Raw genomic sequence first — 23,759 nt, forward strand, 5'->3', positions numbered from 1 at the left:
TGAAAGCTTGATATTAATTTTAGCTGCGAACTTGTAAGTGTAGGGGTGAGACATGCAAAAAACGCGCGTTTTGTTTGTTTAATTTTGCAATATAAACTCAAATATGATCATCTACGGGTTTAAAAGATACTTAATAGTAAAATACCGTTTATGAGCGTCCTGACACATCAATGATCTTTGTATAGCTTCACAAAGTTAGAGAACAGGGCGATTTTGCCCTAAGCAAAAAAAAAAAACTATGCCCTTATATTCATAGGACACAGACTACTTGTAGAACACAAAATATCAATATTAAGGATTTTTTTAGTAACTTTTGTCTTTTAAATGAAGCCGTAAAACTCATATAATATTTTATAAACTTTATTTCTTAGCTCTAGCAGACTAGCTTATATCTAATTTGTAATTTACAAAATATTATTACAAAAATACTTTATTGTACAGTGTCATAAATAAGTACGTAAACTATTAAATTATACTTAAAATAAGTATTTAAAAGTTTTAAATTATATCTTGAGCACCAAAATAATATTTTGATAATAATTTAACCTTTTCCCAAATTCTCATAAAACGGTTACATCCGATTTTCAAAATCAATCCCTAATTTTTATATGTTAGTTAAGAATATTGAAATGACAATTGACCGTTTTAGGTTGGCTAATGTAGCATTTGGAAATAATTGAACTTTGATTATTTAAGAAACAGTTTACTGTTCAAAGTCATAAGGACGTTGTGGACGTCTTTGGACTAAAGGTATATTGACTTCTTCAGCTGATCTGAAGACCTGGGGTTGGAATTGCTGTCTCTGATGTGGTCTTTCTTGGATTTGTGCAGCTTGCTGTCTGTTAGGGTCTGTTTCCTGTAATTGTAATTAACGTAATTTTTTAAGTTGTATCTTCAATATTTTTGCGCCTTATAAATATGAATAACAACCGTAGAGAAACCTGAAGTACAATGTTTTACAATAGTTTTAAAGCTTGTTCGAGTATTCATAACAAATGAACAAAGTTTTATGAGACACGAATACTTAAATGTACATATTATAGTTATAGATTCTCACCTCTTCTTCATCCTCCCTTTCATATCTGTCATCATTATAGACCTCAGAAGGGTAGTACCTCTCGGAGTAACGTAGAGGAGAGTTAGGTTTCCTTTGGACTTCCTCTTCGTTGATAGGCTTGTAAAGATATTCATTGACAAAGTGGTACTTGGACGACCTTTGACAGATATTGTCGTGGTTTGGTGGCATACAAATTAGGTGAACCTGTAAGAGAGATTTTGTTGAGTTTATCATATTTTTAATTAACTAATTATTTTAAAATTCAATTAAATTTACATACTTGATGGAAAGTGAATCCATCTGGGCAAATCCAGGAGTGTTTAACATTATCCTGGCAGTAGTGGAACACTTCGCAATTCAGCTCCTCATCTGCATAGTATCCAGTCTTCCGAGTGCCACAATCAAACTTTGATTGTTGTAAGAGAGTTGAAAGGCGGTCTGGTTCTTCCTTTTCTTCTAATTCTTCTTCTTCTTCCAGAGATTGTTGGAACTTAGCTGGACGTTGGTCTTGAGGCTGAGAGATCGATGTTAAAATTAGAAGATATAGTTTTATAGAATTTTATATAATCCAGATGTACGGATAACCGAATATGTTGAATATTCTTAAAGTTTTTAATAAGAACGTTTGTAACTTCAAAATATCTATGGCATAAAATAATATTAACAGCCAGCTCATAATTTTGATATGTTTTTCTTATCTAGCTCGGCGAAAATCACACAATATAAGGGAATTAATAGCAAACTCCAAATTAATTTATTAAAAAAAACGATATTCAAGTTTATTCATTGCATTAAAATATAATTCATAATATATACATATAGATTTGGTAAACCATTTTTGTGAGATGTTCTTTGAAAATTTTTAAACGTTAAAATTTACACATAGTTATTTACCTTCCTGTGAGGTGTCCTAATAGGTTGTCGTTGCTCTTCAATGTAGACTTGCTGAGGTCTGGTGGGAACTACATACTCCTGCTGCTCCTGCGCACGCTGGTAGCCCGCAAGCTCAGCAAGAGATGGCGTGGGTCGAAAACCACTAGGCAGCGTGTTAGGGTAGGCCACGGGTGTGTTGTATGCTCTCGGCCTTAAATTTCGGGACTCCTGAAAGAACATGATTCAAATTAAATTTTAATATTCGAAATGTCAAACTATTACGTGTTAATTGAGTTTGTCATGATTTAGGATTCGACAGTCTATAATAATTAAAGTTACATTTATTCATATTTATTCTGTGGTTTTATTAAAAAAGGACAGGAAACTATGTGTCAAAAATTGAAAGGATTGTTGAACTGAACCTTCATTGTATTATTTGATTGCGTTTAATTTATGAGTCACTTTACCGGGTGACAAATGTTTTACATAACTTCAGTTAACAATAGACCTTAGAACTGTTGAAACTCAGGCTTTAAACTTACGAAATGATCTTATTTGATGAAGCCCACGTCGTTTAGGAATCATTGCCAAGCATTTGTAATTAATCTTTACAAGCGTAGGAAGATTTGTAATTATGCTACCAGTTGTATTTATTCTATATTCGTCTATGTTCTATTAAATAATGATCATCGTACATGATTTCGATGTTTTCTGTTTTGTATAAACTAGGGTTAGTTTACACAATATTTAGTGAATATATTTTAACAAGCGACGTATAATATAGGTACAAAATAACAGACATTTTACTGTTCTCAATAATCATGAATTGTAATCTTAGTAATAACAAATTGTAGTATTGAGTTTTCATAAGGTTTTAAAGTAAGTATCGAAATAATAACAAAATAATATATTTTCTTATGAAATATAGAAAGTAAAGTAAATCTGTGGTGGAAGGAAAGTCTCACCCATCCACAAGTAAAATGAAACAGCTAAAATTTTAGGGGAATACCCATATACATCACAATCACTCACAATACCATAGACCACAGACCAGATTTAATTTAAATTGATATATTAACAAAACCTACTATATATTACACTTCCAACAGACTAGGAGGAGCCAAAGCAATAGTAAAACTTAGCAAATATCATCCACTTTAAACTGAAGTTACTCGTTTGTGGAATAGCAGCTAAAAGTATTACTATAATATATTTATCAATTAAATGCCTCAACAAACATTACTCTCCAAAAACACGCTATCATTCGCACCTCAACTATGACTAAGAACGTGTTTGGAGATATAGTTTTTATACATCAATCTACACTACAACATAGATTACTAGAAAGTAAATAATTATAATTAATGGGGTTTAATTTTCTCAAGGAGACACTCACGTCGGCTATACGCCGTTCTGATTTTATTTTATTAATAACTTCGTTACAAGTATACAGACATAGAGTACAACTACAAGAATTCAATAAAAAGGAGAGCTTTCGAGCGATCTCTTCCTGACAACCTCATGGTACAAACCAAAGAAATTAAACCATATACGTATGTATTTATTTGTTGGAATTATATTTTTATTAATTTTTATTCTTACTATATAGGTTAAGAAAATTGTAAATACTGTATATATTATTGTTATGTTTAGTTACGTGAATAGTTTTAATAACACATATAAACCAATGTGAATGGTATTTTCCGATTCCGTAAAACTTGTTTGTGTTGACTTACCATATATGTATATGTATGTGTCCCAACACTGTCGTCTGGTTTTTTGAATATATAAGAAAATTGTACATTCCTAGAATGTAGGGATTCATTAGGATAGGTCAGGTAGTATTTTCCCACGCCAGTATTTATAAACGGACTTGATTATTACGAATGTTAATTTACATAACCTGTCTATTTAAATACCTCATATAATATAGTAAAATAAAACCTGTATAGTCGAAGGAATTATGCGTGTGTTGGAAAAAACATTTCAGACACATTCGGCAAAGACAACTTCACTCGGTGACTGACCGTTTATGTAAGAGATAATTTCCTAGTATGTGAGTAAATGCATTTTTATCTATACGACGTGATTGGAATATCATGAGTGAAGGCACAGGAAAGCCTTAACACGCTCTTTCGAAGTATGAGGCTATTCCTATCATATAAAATTTCACCAACTAAATGGACTGATGACATCGTCCGGAAGGTCTCCTTCTAGTAGATACAGAGCAGCTAGTGCAGGGCGTTCGGGGCCGTCCAAGTATTACGTAAGCAGATTAACTGCAATGTACCCCCCCCCCCCTCTCGTCAGCAAAAGTAAGCAAAGCTCTCAAAAATAATAGTACATAAAGATATTAATTTTTTGTAGGAAACCTCTAAAATGCATTCCGTTTTCAAGCATAGACAATGTACTTACGTAAAACTGGACATACTGGGGAAAAATAGAGAAGGCCTATGTCCAGAAATGGACCATATATAGAGGCTGATGATGAGTAAAATTTATCCAATATTATATAAGGTTAGGAAATATTAACCAACAATTAGGTAATGTTAGAAATTGCTTGAATTGTTTGGTATGCGGAAAACAGAATAAGTATAAAATCTTTACATATAAACACCTTTTCACTTAAAGAAATAATAGGATTTGAAAGCCTCCTCAGCACTTCTAATTTATACGCGTGCTCTAAGCCCCTAAACGTCCTAGCAATGTAACATTATATAGATAATTCGAAAGGAACAATCTACTAAAGTGAGCGTTTACTTTCATTCACTTTCGTGTGACAACTTGCATTAATAGCTATGGCCACTAAAAAATAAACAAATTCGACACTTTCACTTTAGATATCGTGAGTGCAATTTCTTTTTTATGACATTGTAAAAAAGGCAAACTTATAATGTTCTGTAGGTCCAGCGTGAAAAGCGAAATTTCTGTACCTTCAACCATTGTGCATTCAGGAAATGAATCCTTTTTAGATTACTAATCATAATCATTAAGCCTAATTATGTTTATGTTTAAAGAACTTTATTTCCCATTACAAAATTATATTTTATTTACACGAGAAACTAAATATTATGAGCGAGATACATGTCCCAATGTTCACTACATTCACTTTTTATTATTTATGTTATAAACTCAATCCTGTAAGTGATGGTGCTCTGAAATTTGAGTAGCCTTGACACTGGTCTTCATATGTTTTACATTAATCATAGTCAATACAATTGGAAATATAATAATAGCTACAGTTGACTTCCCATGTCGTGGTCTAACTTAATTAATTTCCTTAACTTTCCCTACTTAGCTATTTATTTAATTTTTTTGTTTCTGCAAATCTTGTCAAGCTACTGTGTCCACTATCATTTATATAATTGTTTTGGTTCTCTACAGAACTAGTTCATACAATCAAACGCAACGACACAAAGTTATATTTTCCATATTAATTTGTTTACCTCGCGATCAAATTGTAATTCTTCACCGTCCTCTTCAACGCCAGCATCAGGAACATTGTCTTCTTCTTCTGATGCGCATGCGACGCCGATAAGCATCAATCCAAATAAAATACTCCACCTGAAACAATGTATTTTCTTTTGTTAATAATGTTCAGATTAGCAGTGTCGTTCTAGAGGATTCCGAGTGCGATTCTGATCCCTAAGGATTTTGTGTATATGACATTTATTACTCGTACGATGAAGGCAAATAGCACGAGGAAACCGACATGCTGTAGACCCAAAAGTCTATAGCGTGTGTCAGGGACAGGTGGAGGATGACCTAGTGGCTTAATACAAAAAAAAAGATGATGAAAGGGATACGAAGACAAAGCTAAGAGCTATAGCGGCATTTGTCAAATATATTTTAAATGAAACTAATACATTTGTTTATCTAACTCTTCTAACTCTGCTTCTCTTTAGATTTTTAGGTACTTAAGATATGTATTGAAATGAGATGTAATTCTAGGATGAATATTCAAAGTGACAGCATAAAATGTGCTTAAAAGATTTTTATTCAAAATAAAAAATTGTGCAAATCATTCGTAGTTCAATCAAATACGTAGTTCAAGCACCTTGCCGAGTAAGATCTAATGATGTCAAATAATCAAAGAATCAATCGTATAAAAGTATTAAACGCGGGCTACACGAAAATTAGTCTGACTTTATTATAATTTTTTAGATAATATTTTATATCAATAATAATAATTGACGTATATATATACGCAGGCTCTACGACCCAGAATATGAGTAGAGCCAGCGGAATGAATGTATACAAAGAGTTCAAGTTAAAATTTAAGATAAATTCCGACGCATTCAACCGTTTGATTGGATTTACGTCAAAATTGTAAGTTTCGCCGACAGGCCAAGCTGACCACAAGACAATACTTACTGCATCATTGCTTAGATTAGATTACATTCAGTAAAAATATTTATCAGTAAAATTAATTTTCATAATAAAAATGTAGGTCAGAGTCTGTAGTTATGTACATAATGTTATATGTTTTCTCATTTTTAACTTCCTTGGGTGATGCAACTGTATTTTTTTCAGAATTCTTGCAAAACACTTTGCTACAAAAACACGAGGATATCTTTATACGGAAATTATTTTGTGCTAAATGTTAGTAATTATCGTTTACCAAATTTTACATTCCTGAAATATATCGCAACAGCCATGAAGTTAGTTTTAGTTTAGGTTATAATTCTATGAAATTAACTTAAAAAGTTTAAAAACGAATAAAGAGTTGTAAAAAATAATAATTGTGTATTTAATAACTGTGTACTACATGTATTTTGCACTTCTTGCCTATCTCATTTAATACATTTCTTTTTCTTTACTCACAATGGTTGCCTGGAAGAGATCGCTCGTGAGCGATAAGGCCACCAGTTGCCCTCCTTTTGATTTAATTATGTTAATTTTTATTTTTATTTTGTAGTGTAGCGAAGTGTAAATAAATAAATGAATCACCAACATTTCCGCGAAAGGAGTGTTAACAGATATGTACCATCGTAATATGACGTTACAGCGTCATCCAAAATTATATTAAAATTAGAAACTAATAATAACGCCTTTGCTCTTCAGTCTAATTCGACGAATTACTATAATATACATTTAGTTATCTTTGAACTATTTACACTAAATTCGAAACAACAATAGTCGAATATTAAAACAATTAGCTTTCAATAGCATTATCTTTCATTTTTTCTGAACAATATAGATTTTACGACTTTGGTTCCCGGGGCAAGGGTGTCAATAGTGAATGGAATAATTTAGTGTGAGTGAGTGAGTGTAAGTGAGATAATTTATTTAATACACTGCGTACGTATGTCTGGACAGATTTGTTTCTTATTAAATCAGACAGATTTTATTTTAAATTTATTTATAAACCGAAAATGGCGCATTATTACGGGGAGTTTTTAGCATAATAAATAGCAAAGTTGCGTGAGGGAATACGCAACAGTGTAACATCAAGACCAGTTGCGATGGCTGGCCATCAAAGAAGCTGGCTTGGAATTGGCTACCTACTTCCGCGGTTAAAGGAACAACTGAAAGATATCTTATCAGTATTGATATATAATGTTTAAAGAACTTAATTTCTCATTACAAAATTATATTTTATTTACATGAGACTCTAATAAAAAATATTATGAGCAAGTTTCACGTCCCAATTTTAGTTAACTACATTCACTTTGACATGCATTTTTAATGCCCCCTTGAATCTGTCAAACACGCCAATATTGCGAACTTTAGGTGGCAACCGATTAAACCCTCATACCCAATCGACCTCTTCGAATAATTTGTGCGCGGCTTCGGCAAGATAAGCACTCGCTCGCCTCGCTCGACTTATATATATATATATAAGTTCTCCATTTCGTAAATTAATTTTCGGTGCAACTACTCGATATATACGAATGTGTGTCGAATTGCTAAGGTGTGGTCCTATAATTATCACTACTGATGCTTTATTACCCATCGCGTAAGTGTTATATAATTATGACCTAAATTTTGTCAGAAATCAGTACAATAATGTCATAAATTCTGTCATACGACTTTTACAACATATTTTTAATTTGGTTATATTTATGTAACGCAAATTTATTTTAAAAATGCATAAGTTTTATACTCAGACTGCTTACACTGGGGATAAAATTTTGATATAAGTAAATATTATAAAATTTGTTTACCTAAACGTGAATAGATCTTAATTAAAACCATATGGATACGGAGAAGTAGTAAAGTCTAACTAAAGCATACAAAGTCTAAGTTGGAATGAAAGTTATTATCTAACAAGTCTAATATCTCAAAGATATTAAAGGAAGTGAAAGTTGCATAATATTTCGGTATTCAAGTGTATCGTTTACTCACTTGCATTACGAGTTTATTAGTATTAAATTACGTTGAATAGATTCGGGATCAGAAGAATGTTTTTGTATGTTTATCAGCAGTCACACCTTTAATAACATTCTATAATATTTACGATTTTTATTTATATTTAATCCAAACGTATTGAATGCCTTTTCCATTTTGAGCTAATGACCCTATGCTACGAATGTTCAAAAATACTAAGCTATGATAGATCCCTTTCATACATAAATTCATTAAACTTTCTAGTAAGTTTTGAAAGTATTTCTAAATGTACTGCAATATTATCTAACTAAAGTAAATGGAGTGCAACGGTGTTGGTGTTCAAGCTACAATCATATTTACACACCTTTACAATTATGAAATTTTTTCGTAAGTGTCACTTATTATTTGGAACAGCTAAATTATCTGAGTAAAATACATTAGTTGAAATTGTTATTAATTGACCTAAAGTGCTACTTACTAATGAATTAATACATTAAAGTATCGACTTAAGTAAGTCACTTACGTTTTAGCGGCGCTTACGAAAAACTTATTTAATTAAACTAGAACATTTTTAACGGATTTATTATATGACATTTAAAGTTATTTTCTTTTTAAAGTTATATCTGTTTAAACGCAGTTATTTAAAAAAAATCTTGCGAGGACCAAAGACAATACAAGATTTAACCTAATTTTTAAAATTTTGGCGCCAAATATTCCCGCCAAACGATTCCCAAACAGTAAACATATATATTAGAATCCTTATACTTCTAGTTAAATGATGAAACAACTAAAGAATGTGATCTGATTGTATGTGAAACTAATTTGTTAAACTCATATTACACGTCAAGTTGTAATTAAAGAGTCCAGTGTGACTAATGATCTTCAGTCTTGAACACAGATATAAGGATGGACAAGTTTTTATATTGTTTTATTCAAGTTTATCATTATAATGTAAAGAAAAAAACGAGCTTCTAAAGTACACAAAACAGGTTACGAGATACTGATACCTAGGTATATATTTACAGAAACATGATCTTTATGTGAATACTCATAATTTTCGGTGAGCCCTGGGAAACGAAACTGTTAGAGCTGCATTTTCTCTCTATAACATAATATATTATTCTAATAATTCATTCAAATCTTTTATATTTATTACTTTATAAATTGAAAATGCACTGTTCGCTCATTAATTGTATTGCATTCTTCCATATAAACATAGAAAGTAATGTCTGCCAGAAGTAATTATCGTATATAATACAGATGAATTTTGCAAGTGGACGCAATAGGACATATAAGCAGTATTGATTTAGTATAGTCTTTTGTTAAAATGGCTTTTACACATAAAGAAAAACACTTTTTGAACGGATTAAAGCTATGTCTTATTATTAAAAACTTATAATTATTTACATAATTCTACATTTTCAACGGATTTATTATATGACATTTAAAGTTATTTTCTTTTTAAAGTTATATTTGTTTAAACGCAGTTATTTTAAAAAATCTTGCGAGGACCAAAGACAATAATTATAAGTTTTTAATAATAATACATAGCTTTAATCAGTATTGATTTACCATAGAGTATAGTGCTCTATTTAAATGTATCTATTTACATAATTGTAATATAACCTTAAAATACTAACAAAATTACAAACGTACACTGCCACTGGAACCAAACTTTTTAAATTTATTTTAATTTTCTATTTACATTTCTTTATTATAATTATTACTATTAGAATAGAATAATGACGACACTAGATTCGTATCTCAGTCTCCCCAAACGTGTCACTCCACTTTTGGTGCAATATATATCGGAATATGTATAAACTACACAAACTAAATGGGTACCAATTGAATGTGGCCTTAGAATTCCTCCGTGATTTCATTGCAAATTTATAGGAGCATATCAAATAATTAGCAACTGTGTTGAATAGTGTTGACGCGAGCATATCTAGATTTCACTTTCATTATGTAATTCTCTCTGTGTGAGTTAAATTTTTAAACTTTTATTTTTTTAGTAACAACCGGGGCTCACCTGGTATTACGTGATAATTGCCCATGCCCTCACATTGCCGGCCTTTAAAAAAGCTCTGTACCTGAAGGACCCTAATGGTTCAGAAATACTTCACCGTAGCTGGTTCCCAATAGTGGTGTTGCGCGGCATAAACTGCCTTAAGAAACGCTCACTTGTGGAACGATAGACGTACTGGTGGATGGTGTTTTTTTGACGTTTTTAGAGTTTTGAAAAGATTCGTATTGAATGTATAAAATCCGTTTTTTATTACATTGAATCGATATTTTAACTAGTATGCTAATAAATATCACTAATGCTTAAGAAGAAGAAATACTTAAGAAAATAATTTAAGAAGGCAATTGTGTGTGCAAATGAAAGAGCCACATAAAATCTCAACCAGGCTTCATCGGTTCTACTGACCGATAACGTTACATTACAAAAGTCAAAGAAACAATCAATAACACTCATTTAAAGCGTTTCATTACGCAATTGAAATGCAGCTAAGTAGCACGTGGTGAGACAGGTTATATGAGAGCGATGGGCGTGTCTTGATATGTCGCAGGAGTGCCCTTAGGACATGTAAGTTGACTTACACGCTGTTAAAAATAATACGAAAACTTATAAAATAACATAATTAAATCAGTGGCTCTACAACCTTTTTAGGTGTAGGCCTCAGATTTCTGTATCTGTTTCATGATCATTTGTCAATCTAATGGGCAAGAGCGTGTGACTGACACATGCCGTAGACTTTTTGGGTCTAAGGCAAGCCGGTTTCCTCATGCTAGTTTCCTTCACCGTACGAGGGAATGTTATATGCGGACATAGAAAAAAAAATCCATTGGTACAGAGTCGGGGATTGGACGTGCGAAGTTAGGTATGAGAGTCACACTGCACAAGCCTGAAGCACTGAAGCCCACTGCTCTTATAGTAATAAAAAGTGACACAATGTGCTATACATATGTCAGTGATACATCTATTTGATTTCGCTTGCTCTAGTCATTGCAAGTTGAAATGCTGATGTTGAACCCCCAACAGATACCCTTTTCTCCTCTTATTTGCCCCTGAAGGTATGGGGTGAACACTTGACATGCTGACTACGCTGATAATGTAATAAAAAAACTTTTAAAAATATAAATTATAAAACATTTAAAAACTTATAATAAACATATCCCGTTCTAGGAATGTTTATGGTGAATTGTTAATTCAATTTCGATTATAGTATCGGTCTATAAGTGTTTTCACTGTATGAATAAACCCCAAGGGATGTAAATAGCATTTGATTACTATTACTATCATACGTACGTACGTACGTACGTGAATAACAAAAGAAAGTGTGTGCGCGCACGCCTGCCCGTGTAATCGTCCCTGCAACTTCATACAGGGCGTAATTCAACAACTTCGATTCGTTTTAATTATCTAAGTTGTATTTTAAGTGTCGTGTCGAGCTTATTATAAAGAAACGATTAAAAATAATGACAGTTTTTGCCGGCCAAGAGAGATACCAATATTTTTTATACCACTGATACATCATGGAACATTATAATCTAGCGTAATTTAAGACTAATAAGTAATTTAATTTATTTTCTAATAAGGATATTACAAACAATCTCTATTAAAGGAAAGACTCTGTTATTGTGTTTTATTTTTTTACTCATTGTTTAGCACTTAAGACGTGCATTAACACTAATTCAAATGGTTTGCATTTTTTTCACTTGGCCTGCGGTGTCAAGAAGTTATAGTTACCAATATAAATAAATATCTTTTGATTTATGGTATCTATAACGATGTCAATGATTTTGGTGTAAAAATGTATTTTACTACGTAATTTCCTAACCACTTTAAAATTCTACATATAATCTAGCGCTACGGATATTAAAAATATTTCCATCTTAAGTTTTAATGCCATATAACTATAGGGCTAGTTTTAATTATTTCAGACAATCTTTCCGTTGTTAGCTGTATGTCCTAAGAATAATTTTAAAAGCACACAGAGCTCCTGTATGTTCAGGTAGACTATATCTATAATAGATTATATAAGCTGCTTAATTACCCGCTCAATGTCTACAATCTAAAAATACGATTAAAGGGTTGGCTTATGAACACACCTTACCCAGTGTTGGAGATGCTTTTGAGACCTATTATGTCGTTAATAATTCACATTTCACTCACTCATTCACTGACACGCACCCATACAGTCTCTCATGTACTGAGAACTGTTGAAAACAGATGAAACAAAAATAATTTAAAAAAGATGTAATTAAATCATATATTTTTATGGAATTCACTATAAAGTTTTTTTATGGAAGAACTCGTGACACTAGTATTTTTTACTTAAAAGGGTTCCCAAATCTTACACAATGTTGTCAAATGAATAATTAAATTTTTATTTTATTTTTAGTTTAGTCACTGAGTTTTCTATTAAAGTTACCCATAGAAAGAGTGTTGTAATCCACTGAATACTTTGTACCATACAGGTGACAATCTATTAGTTAGGGTGAGGTAACATCGTGAAACTTATAGGTCCGGTTTGACCTGCACTAATCATTTAGCGATTTGGTACGGTTGGGTTGACCTTCTGAACACTTTTTGAACAATGAAAGGAATGTACCCATATAGATATAACAGGTATCTATACGTACTTATATCTATACTTATTTATGTTGTTGGCCTAGTGCAGTGAGACTCTCACCCATTGTATGTTAGATCCCTAGCTGTGCACAAATGGACTTTCTTTCTAAATGAGCATTTTATATTCGCTCGGACGGTGAAGGAAAACATTGTGAGGCCATAGACCCAAAAAGTCAACGGCGTGTGTCAGTATATGCGTACCTTACTCTTCTGTTTCTTCAATACGTTATTAATATGTTATCTCTGGTTCATTGAACACTCAATAAAAAAAATATGTTCGATTATTTTATTATGCTGAAATTTGAGATGGCGGGTCTCCAAATTATCAGAGTCACGCGAATGTCACACTGTCTAGGTTATATGATGCAATTTCTTATGTATTGTGTTTCTGACACGTCAAGGTTGTATAAGTTATCGTGTATTAATAAAATGTTGACCATTCTAACTGTCAAAATCTCACGATAACTGTATGCCGTTATTGTCTTTGGTTTACGTACATTACGCGAATGTATTTATTACAATCGAAAAAACGTTTTCCAACTCTCCCAGAGTACGACTAGAAAAATACATTCGAAAAGTCCAGTAAATAATGTATTTATATCCTTTAAAAATGTTGTATTTGTCGGATCATAGATTATCAACAAATTGAAAATTCATTTTAAGACCAAAATCGTAACACATTTTTATCATATACATCGTAATGCGTATGGCTGTTTGACGACGCCAACATCGTCCTATTCATAAAATGCTAGGCTCAACTGTTTGGGACATATGCACCGAATGGCGGACGACAGAACTCAGAATCCTTACAGGACTCACAACCCAGTAGCAAGAGAAAACCCGTAAGACCAAGGCCTCGTTGGTAGGATAGAGTTGTCAATGACCTCGAAACAATAGAGGTTCGAAGTTGGACGCAACTAAATAGATTGCGATGGCGAAATATACTTGAGGAGGCTGCTTACAGCATATACGGGAGGATATTAAATTGATGTCAGTGCTTGTAGTCCTTCGCTGTTCTTATTCGATCATTATATATCTTCATGTCGTAGTATTTTAGCCAAATTCTAGTGAGAGGACTATTTGTCCACGTTCTGCTAATCATTGCTTTTTTACGATTAAGAAATGGTCCGTTCTATAATCTGCAATTTTCAGCATATAATAAGGTATTTAGAAAAAAAAACATTTTTTTACGGATAGTAGCCAATCATTAAATTATCTGTTATATATAGACTTATTGTTTTTTTAAAGAACCCCTACGTACTAGCCTATCGGGCATGCAGTCAGTCAGATATGTGACCGAGTAGCTAGATAGCAGGGGAGTGCGAAGTCTCCCATTTCTTAAAAAGGGACATTATTAACTAAGAGGGTTGGCATCTCACGCCATGCCAGGGCGACAACTACTCCGGAAATATCGTCATGATATTCATGGGCGAGTCGGAGCCCGCTGACCGGTGCCAATCGCGTTACCTCTCGTGCTATTAATGTCAGTGACGTGCTTGACAATCTTGCAGCAGAATTTTTCCAGCTGCGATCTGTGCCTAAGCAACATGTCGGATAGCCCATCCCGGGATATCCTCATGCCAGTCTCGAGCTCCAGATTGCACCTGGCCCTTCCGAATGTTGCACAGTCAACAAGTAAATGAACCACCGTTTGGTCGGTTCTGTCGTCACAGTCACACACGGGGCTCGTCTTCAGTTCGAGTCTGTGTAAATAGTGTCCTAAAGACAATGAGTTGATTTACATTTGTCTTACCAAATAGAAAATTTAAACAAATTTAGAAAGTTTGATCCCTGTGGCAGTGTACCTTTAATCCCGACAGCATTTACTCGCTGTATTGCAATACTAATTCGTTGAGCGAGGAAAGCACCAGCTCTGGGGTGACCGGTAGTATCTACCAGGTGCCAACTTCAACCCTCACTATTTAAAATAAAATATTTTCACTAGATGGGTTCCTAAGATTTATTTATACCGGAACGAGTGTAATTAATCGCTTTCTGATTTCCGAAAACAGCGAAACGAAAGTTAAATATAATAACAAACGCCTAATTCGTTAATGTAACGGAAATATTTACGTAATGTAACATCTTGTAATAAATGAGTTATAGAACTTGCATCCGCTATGAACTAAGTGAAGATTTATGTTAATCCACTGTCACTAGCTATATAATTGGATAATTACACGCGAATAAACTTTTAATTAAGTTTAACAAAAATAGATTACATTTATAGTCAAAAAACGTGTAACAATGGCGTTAAATTGACATACCTAAAAATATTTATCAAGGTCCACGGCTTAAACCTTAACAAAATCCCTTCCAAGCAGTAATCACTAATTAATATAATGATTATTTGGTGGTTCCGGCTAAGCTAATTGAATAACCAATTAGTTAAAGATTGATTGAGATTTTAGCTCCCGTATGTATGTTATTTTTTTAAATCTGAAACTAGTATAACTCCTAATTAATGACTCTGATATAGTATTTTTATCCCTTATTTATCATCACTTCACGTCACGTATTTTTATCACAGCTTAAACACATTTAAGCAGAAAGACACAATACAGTCATTAAAAGAGTACAATGTTTATTAATTGCTGCACCATATTTAGTAGTTATGAGTCGGTTCGGAATAAGTACAAAAAATTAAAATATTATAACACTATCTGGTAAATATAGCCTTGTTGTATCTACAAAAAAATATAAACGTGTTTAAAACAAATGGTGGCTTTCACCAGTATAACACTCGAAACAGAACAAATCTAAGCGTACAGCCAACCAGGCTCTTGAATATAAACAAGCTTAAGCAAGCAATATAAACAATTATCACTGAATAAATTCAATACTCTCTTCAATCGTAAAGTCAATAAAGCTTTTTATAAATTTGACGAATATTTAAAAGATCCTAATCCTTGGGATTGAAATATTTATTGAAGCTCTGCCTTACAAACAATTTGTATGACTCAAAACTTGGCGATTAAAAAGATTATCAGAAAGTTTCTTGCCAGTTCATCGTGCCCGCTCCACGCTCTTCATCAATTATTTTCTGTTGACGTTCATAAGTGTAAGGGTTACCTATATGAATAAAGTTGTTTTGAGTTTGACTTAAATGTCGTACATTAATTCAAAAGAATATTCAGAAACGTTAACGTTAATTATGTAATTTGTGAACCGGACGATATTTTCATATTTCACGTATAACACGAAAATTCCGACAAGCCGGCGACATTGTTCGACTTTCCTGTCGGCGTGCATTATCTAATTTTAATAACTATTACGCGTACGAACGTAATAATTATTACTTTAATGATACACGCAACGGTAAGGAAATCATTGAGCTGAAGAATGCTGATCGCGTGTCAAGCAGTTTCCTTCCAACGTGTTTCAAGGATGTGTGGTTTAATGTCACTTTCACTGAAGTAACTAACACTGAACTAACATTTTCTAACATCTTCGAATAGAATCTCCAAAATCTATAATTTATGATCATTTATTTAGAAGTAACAGTAACAGTAGTAAGGTGATTCCAGATTTTGATAGCTCACCTTATTACTGGTGTAGTGTAGTTTTATATCAAATCGAGAGAAATAATTACTAAAATTTTACGACAAACATTATTTATACAATGTTAGGTCGGTCGATCGATCGGAATGTTAACTTTTCCCCGATCGAATTAAACTATAAAATTTCTGATTAGATATTTATTTATGAGTCCTAAAGCAACATGTATGCTGTATAAATTATTATTTGTGTGAGACACTGTAGTTGATATAAATTTAATAACGTTTGATATAATATGTACGATACAAATAATATAAGAATTGACCAATTCATATGACTGATAATGTAAAATGTAAAACACCTTTAAAACAAATTTGCGCGCCATTTTGTGTGGCAGAATATGCGAACCTACTATTGTAACACCGTACACATTTTTGTACCATATTCTTGCAATAAATTATTATTATTATTAAAAGAAACAAGAAGGTATGACGTCACAAATTTTACGCACATTCATATCAATTATACTTGAACAAAAAAAATTCAAACTAGCAAAGAAAAGCTATATAGAAAATTAAACCTCTTTAAGAGCGTAATACACAAAAAATCGCTAAGTAGATTATAAAATATATATTGTAATTATGTTGTCAGAATGATATGCTAAATACAGCATCTCCATTATCTTCTAGAAGAAACTGTCTGGATACCTAAAAGTGTGTTTGCTTGTGTACATTGCGTTGTGTAATCGACCCACCTGCGGTCGCGCGTGTGAACTATCATACTATTATGTATTCAGCTAAATGAACCATTATACTTAAATAATGAGGCTTTCATACGTAAACCTAGTACCAGTTAAGTGGAGAAAAGGCTATGTCGATAGCTGCATCATATTCCGGAGCAACAATATGGAATTGGACTGCACTCGAAAAAAAATTCAGTTAACATTAAATTCATATCGAGACAAAAAATGTTCTAACCAATTAGTAATGTAATAACCAAAGAGTTTCGTTACATCCCAGCAGAAATACAATTCGACAAGACGAATGATAATTGTGGTATTAAGTTAAAATAATACTTTGACTCTACGTTTAAATTACGATTACACAAAAAATTGTTGCTAAACAATTATACAGTTGATCTCCGGTAATTGTTATTTTATACTACAGATTCGAATTTTAATTACCCACATTTACTTAAATTAGAATAGTTTAACCAGCTGAAACACTATTTAATTAATTAAGGTTTATAAAACTTTAAACAACATTATTTACAAATAATATGAAAATGGTCATATTTGTAAGCATCTTTAAATTACGGCTTCTTGTCAAACTTGACACATAATTCGTAAGCCGAAATGTCAAAACCGCTTGTCATGCAAATATTGTATCTTATAACACCCGTATAACAAAAAGACAATTACAAGTAGCAAGCAGACGTAAATGAACACACGCTATGAATTTATTATCTTACATAACATGACTTACTTTTTCATGCTATTCAGGGCATTTTTCCTCATTACAATTTGTAAAGGTTTCATTGCGTATGATAAACCTGTATTTGAGAGCCGAATATTTTATATTTTGACATTTAAAACTTTCCCTTTGAGTAACTCCTTTAACGAGCGGTTTTATTGAATATTTTAAAGACAAAATGAGTATATATATACTACAACTTGGTACCCTTGTCGTAATGGAGAGTCTTGCACTTTATTTTATTTAATAATTTGACGTGAAGCATTACGATGCATTATAATTATATGTAGAAATGAAATGGGACACTACGAATATATATCAAAAGAAAAAGCTTTTTCATATTTCATAAATGAAGTGATTTAAAAATTATTACTGTTAAAAACAAATTTATAAATTAGTTATTCATATATAATAAAGAATGTTCCATTTAGATTTAATTTTATTTTCATCAAAATATTTTAATTGTTTTCTACATTATAGCTATAAAATTATAGCGATCTGAGAAGAATATATCTATTGCAGTAGTCGAGTTCAAGACATCATTAGATCTTACTCGGCAAGGTGCTTGAACTACGTATTATTATTACGTTTCATGCGCGCATAATTGCCATAATACTATGGGAGCCTAGATTAAGAAGTTGAATAAATGCAACTCGAGAAAGTGATTGATTTGCCGTAGTTGAAATCAGAAGCCCGATGACATGCAAAATGTTTAGAAATTCACCGCAGGCATTCTGTTTTTATTTATTTAAAATGTGTAATATTTGTAGAGCAATGGTTCATAGAAAGTAAATACCGTTTTATTAGATTTAATCAACACGTAGTTAATTACTTTTTATAATCTATTTTTTAAACATTAGTAAATTACCATAAGTAAAACATTTTGCGTAAAAAAATTACCACAAGAATAATTTCATAATCATTACTAATTACATAAAAGAGTTTACATACCTCATTTTCATTTTCAATGCAGAGTATCCAAATTAATGACACTTGTCAAAAAGCGCGCGAAACTGGACGTAATGGCGCGATAGGACTGCGCGGTGGCCGGGCTTTCTCCCGCTTTATAACTTGTACGCCCGCCGGGGGAACTAAGAAAAGCAACCATTTGGCAATGTTACGCGAATCGAACGAATTCGATAAAAGTTAATTTAAGTTATAGATAAAATTAATTTATTTCGGATGTCATCATTGTGACTTAAAACTCTCTACAGTCTGGGATTTAATAGGCTTTCCTTTTGATTGAGAATGAGTAATCGAAAAGCTTGTATTAAATTAATAATACATAGTCGTAACGTAGTCCTAACACGAAGTAATTGCTTTACCATATTTAGATGCAACTTACAAACAACTTATTAAAAAATTCAATATGTTTACGCCCAAACGGTAGTAATTAATCTGTTTTCGGAGGGATCGCAAAAAACGGACAGAAAACAGGTCTACGTGAAAGAGGGATGGGAGGGAAATCTTCCAATATAGAGAAATTACCTCTACAAATAGTTTTTATAACATTTTAAAACACATATTCCTCAAAATCCTTTCTCAAAGCTTAAAAATATCAAAATATTACTCTTATAAACGCGAATAAGAAAATTATTCATCTAATATTCTTGCCGCGCCACCACCACGCTATGAAACCAGGTGCCATTCCGAACTGTTCCGACTTAAGGTCCTTAAAGGTCGGCAACGCGCTTACAAACCTTGTTTTGGGTGACCATGGGCGGCGGTAAAAACTTAAAATGCTCGTTTGCCTCCTGTCTTATAACAATTCTTACTTCTTTATGCACATTCTCAATTCAAGACTGTTAGACGGACGAGATGAACTGGGAATTTCTGTCAGCAAATTATATAAAAACTTTTTATTAAATTCCGTGAAAAGATGGCTTAGTGTTGTAGTGAGCAATGAATCATAAAAATATAAATAGAGCATCATGTACTAAGTTGGTTATGTTCATATAATATATGTAGTTGGACCGTTCTCGTGTTCGTTTTCAAGTTTTCCTTCGGTCATTGCACCGCAGCCAAAGCTTTATTTTTCTTTATTATTAATATCATGTCTTGAATTGATCGATCGTTGGTGCATTGATATTTGAGACCGTGAATAAATTTGGTATTTATTACTGTGAAATGGAGACAAATACATAAATTTGTTTATTTATACGAAGCGTTATTCATTACTGGTTACGAGCTGGCATCCCGGTTGCTTGATCCGTTTCTTCTCGCACTCGACTGTGCTAGTCCCTTCCAGCCACATGCTTATATTTATTAAATAAAACTATTAAATACTACTTGAGTAAATGTTATAATGAATATATGTTCTTATAGTAATAAAAATAACAATAATAGTATATATTAATATTAACAAATAAACAATATATTCATAATATTTAAGAATACTAGACAAATGAAGACAGTTACAAATTATAATTAAAATTTCGACACTTTCATTAAATATAGAACTATCCTTCTATATTTATAACCTACTTACTTGGTACCCACAGACTAATACTATAGAAGACTCCTACAAAAAACCCGCTCTAGGCACTAAAGAACGACTAGGACGCAACAGCCTAAAAAAAATAACTTTATTTAAAAAATTGACCTACAAGTGAATACTACCTTTACTTGAAGGAGGGGTGTTTTTTTAAACAGTTTCCACTGTTAGAGTTCGCAATAAAAATGTCTTGTGAAGCGGTCTAGAGGGGTTTAGTCAAGATGACTTAACAGTATTGTATGTAGAAAGTCGAAAACTAAATTTGTATGAAAATGACAGTTTGTGTCACAAATGACAATGACAAAGTTTCATACAAATTAAGTTTTCGACTTTCTACTGTTAAGGTGTTGTCTAAACCCCTAGGAAGGGTAAGGAAACTGACAAGGCTATCGAAGGTACGCGCAGGGATTTAGGTACTTATAGTGATTAAATAAAAGAAACGTACGCACATAGATAATTATCGAAATTGTAAAGGATGTTATTAAAAAAATCTATGTTATAGGTGTCCAATCACGTTTTGTTTATGCGTTTGGAGATTCTATACCGGAAGCACTAGTAATTATGAAAACAAAGTTTCTAAAAATCCGCCAGGAAATTATAATTACATCTATTTTAGCTTCTTAGCGATATTATGTCATTATTTACAAACTACCTATAGAGGTGCAAGCCTAAAATTAATATCTTGTCCATAGGTCCACCAAAGAACACGCCGGAGCAGTATAGATTATACACAAACAATTGGAAATTGCAAAAAGCGTGCGTGACTCAATTCTGAAGGTGTGCCTTTGAATTACAGCTGTGAACCTGAAGTTTACTTCTATGCACATATTCTTACGTTACATTTAAGACATACGGAGAATATGTGCAGGAGGAACTGATATACCTTAGAAATTGAGGACGTATGTCGGCGACAGCAAAGGCTGAGCATGAACTTACCTATTTAGAATAATTGATCAAGAAACACATACAGAAATCTGAGGGCAAGACTAGCCTGTAGCGCCACTGTTTTTTTATTATTTTAAATTATTATAATGACAGATGTTTCTATGTATCTGCTTTCCAGCTCTATTAGCTCGAAAATTCTGACAATAAGGAAGTACCAAGCGACACGAGGAAATTATTAAAAAAAATTCATTTGTTTTAATATGCAATAATATAATATATATACAGCTTACAGCTGTCCGGCTATTGAGGTAACATTTTTTCACATATCCCCAAGTAACTTATATAAAATTTAGCTTTTATACTGTAACGAAATTATAATTACAATTTATTAAAGTTTAAGCGTGTCCGGCAATGGATGGCGATATGTCTAAAGTAAAATATCAAAAAATTGAGTTTATACTTTAACGAATTTAAGGTATACACCATTACTACGTGTAACCTGCCACCAACCACAACCCAAACTCTATAGTCCCTGGTCGTTCCTACCTGTATAGGGGAGATGCATAGAAAAGCTTTCAGCTTTTATAAAATAACTGGCCGTCGTAGGCTCTTGCACTATTAGGTTAAGGGTCACTCATCGTATATATAGTTATATTTTAAGTATACTTTCGAATAAAAAAAACTATTTTTCTTATTATTTTGTTTGTATCGACTTCACTGTAGTAACTATTACACAGTTCACACTTGCGTTATGTGTATCATAAATATGTATAAAGTTTATAATACAGTAGGTTTTGACTTTTGACTAAAAGTTAAATGCGGTCATGACGGCTTACTGTATGTGGTAGTGCTGTATAGTAAATACAGTAAGCCGTCATGTCCACATGGGACACATACAATAAGCGGACTGTTTCAAAATTTTATTTTAGTTAAAGTGATAATAGTTGTCTGTTGAGAATCGAAACTAGGATCTCTGGCTTACAGGTACCTGTAGCTGATACTCTACATTTACTAGCGATAAATGTTGAAAAAAAAATTGTAAGCCAAACAAGGATAATAGTTTTACTTGGCTCGTTGTTGATATTATCGTGATCATCACAGATCTTTAGAAACGATCATAATTTCGATGAAGATAATTGATTTTAAGTGTGTGATTTAAATAGTCATTAAAGTAAGTTTTAGACTTTAGAGTCAAGTTCTAACAATGTTTCTCAGTAATATATTTCTCAATAGGGCTGCGTGGTGTCGTTAATAAAGTCAATCAAGTAAGAATTGCTATCATATTTTAACAGGCGTTTATTTTTTGAAAAATATATTTTGATGTAAAAACTAGATTCAAAAACAATAAAATCACTAACATTTAAACAGAGTTTTTCGATATATACGTCGACTCATCCCTCAATTTCTCTATATTATACAAACAGCTGCAACAGGGGCAAAAATAGAGGCGGAAAAATCTAGCAATTTTTGATTTCGTGTCCAAATCATTACACTTATTAGCCTTTAAGAAATTATTTCCCTCGATTTGACTGCATGATGCCATTAGAAGTGTACTTTGATAGGAATAACTAGGTGATTTACATTCTTTCTTTACTTCTGATCCTTCCCAGGAAGACAACGGAAAAAGCATTTCTTCATGAATACTATGCTTCGAATGCTGTGGCGACTGCAACATCAATGTTGCTAAGTTAACCATTGAAGAACTATTTGCTTGGTGAAGGCCGTCTCCGGGAATCGAGGTATTGTTGTTAATATTATGATCCAAACGCATCTTCATTCGTAGAACTGTTATGTCTGAATCACTCGGCCAAGATACAACATCGGGCAAAAGTGTTCGGCATGACTTTATTTTCTTTTGCAGTTTTTTTGAACGCTGCAGTTCACATTTAGATCGAGACAGACCACTGTCTAAACTTTTAGCAACATTAGCCGAAAGTGTACTCTCCGTATCGGACGGAAGAAGAAATGAAACCTGGCGGGTGTTTATATTGCCAGAGGCTTTTTGTATTTCTATAACATCTTCAATTTCTCTTATTTTAGTTTTATCCGAAATTACTTGCAAATCCATTTCAATTATTTCCAAAAGTTCATAGTTTTATAATTTTTTGTTTATAATTTATCGCGTTGGCTTATTTTTAGGACATTACCATAGATTATTGACAAAATATATTAGTTGAAGATCAAACCAGATAGATACAATTAATAATATTAATCTATAAAGTTATTATTGTTTTTGAATTTTACAATTTACGATTACAATTTATAAACAAATTGGCAATTTGTTACTATCAGCTGTGTTCCATGTTCATTACCATTTTAAATAACTTTTTTAATATTCTAAAATGATATTTAGTTTAGATTATGCTCTAGAACTTCTCCCGTGTAAAATTAGTGTTCATATTATGTGTGTGATAACAAACAGCAGGTATCTGTGGTTATCAAAACTAAAGTGACAGTTCAAATTGACACTAGTTCATGACAAGTCTGATAGGATTAAAAATATAGACAAAA

At 32.4% G+C, this 23,759-nt stretch overlaps 2 protein-coding genes across 2 annotated transcripts; both read right to left on the reverse strand.

The window, feature by feature from the left end:
- Positions 1-558: 558 nt before the first annotated feature.
- Positions 559-6,309, reverse strand: LOC123707752. The gene is made up of 6 exons (XM_045658085.1): positions 6,305-6,309; positions 5,377-5,494; positions 1,952-2,158; positions 1,338-1,571; positions 1,058-1,261; positions 559-856 (listed from the first exon to the last, which is right to left on the reverse strand). Exons 1-6 carry the CDS (start codon positions 6,307-6,309, stop codon positions 704-706), a joined length of 921 nt encoding a protein of 306 aa, XP_045514041.1. The 3' UTR covers positions 559-703.
- A 16,225-nt stretch (positions 6,310-22,534) lies between these two features.
- On the reverse strand, positions 22,535-23,391 carry LOC123707245. Its single transcript, XM_045657129.1, has one exon. It carries the CDS (start codon positions 23,314-23,316, stop codon positions 22,609-22,611), a length of 708 nt encoding a protein of 235 aa, XP_045513085.1. The 5' UTR covers positions 23,317-23,391; the 3' UTR covers positions 22,535-22,608.
- Positions 23,392-23,759: the final 368 nt, after the last annotated feature.

The sequence above is a fragment of the Pieris brassicae genome, chromosome 3 (genome assembly GCF_905147105.1).
Source record: "Pieris brassicae chromosome 3, ilPieBrab1.1, whole genome shotgun sequence".
In the NCBI taxonomy this organism is placed as follows: Eukaryota; Metazoa; Arthropoda; class Insecta; order Lepidoptera; family Pieridae; genus Pieris; species Pieris brassicae.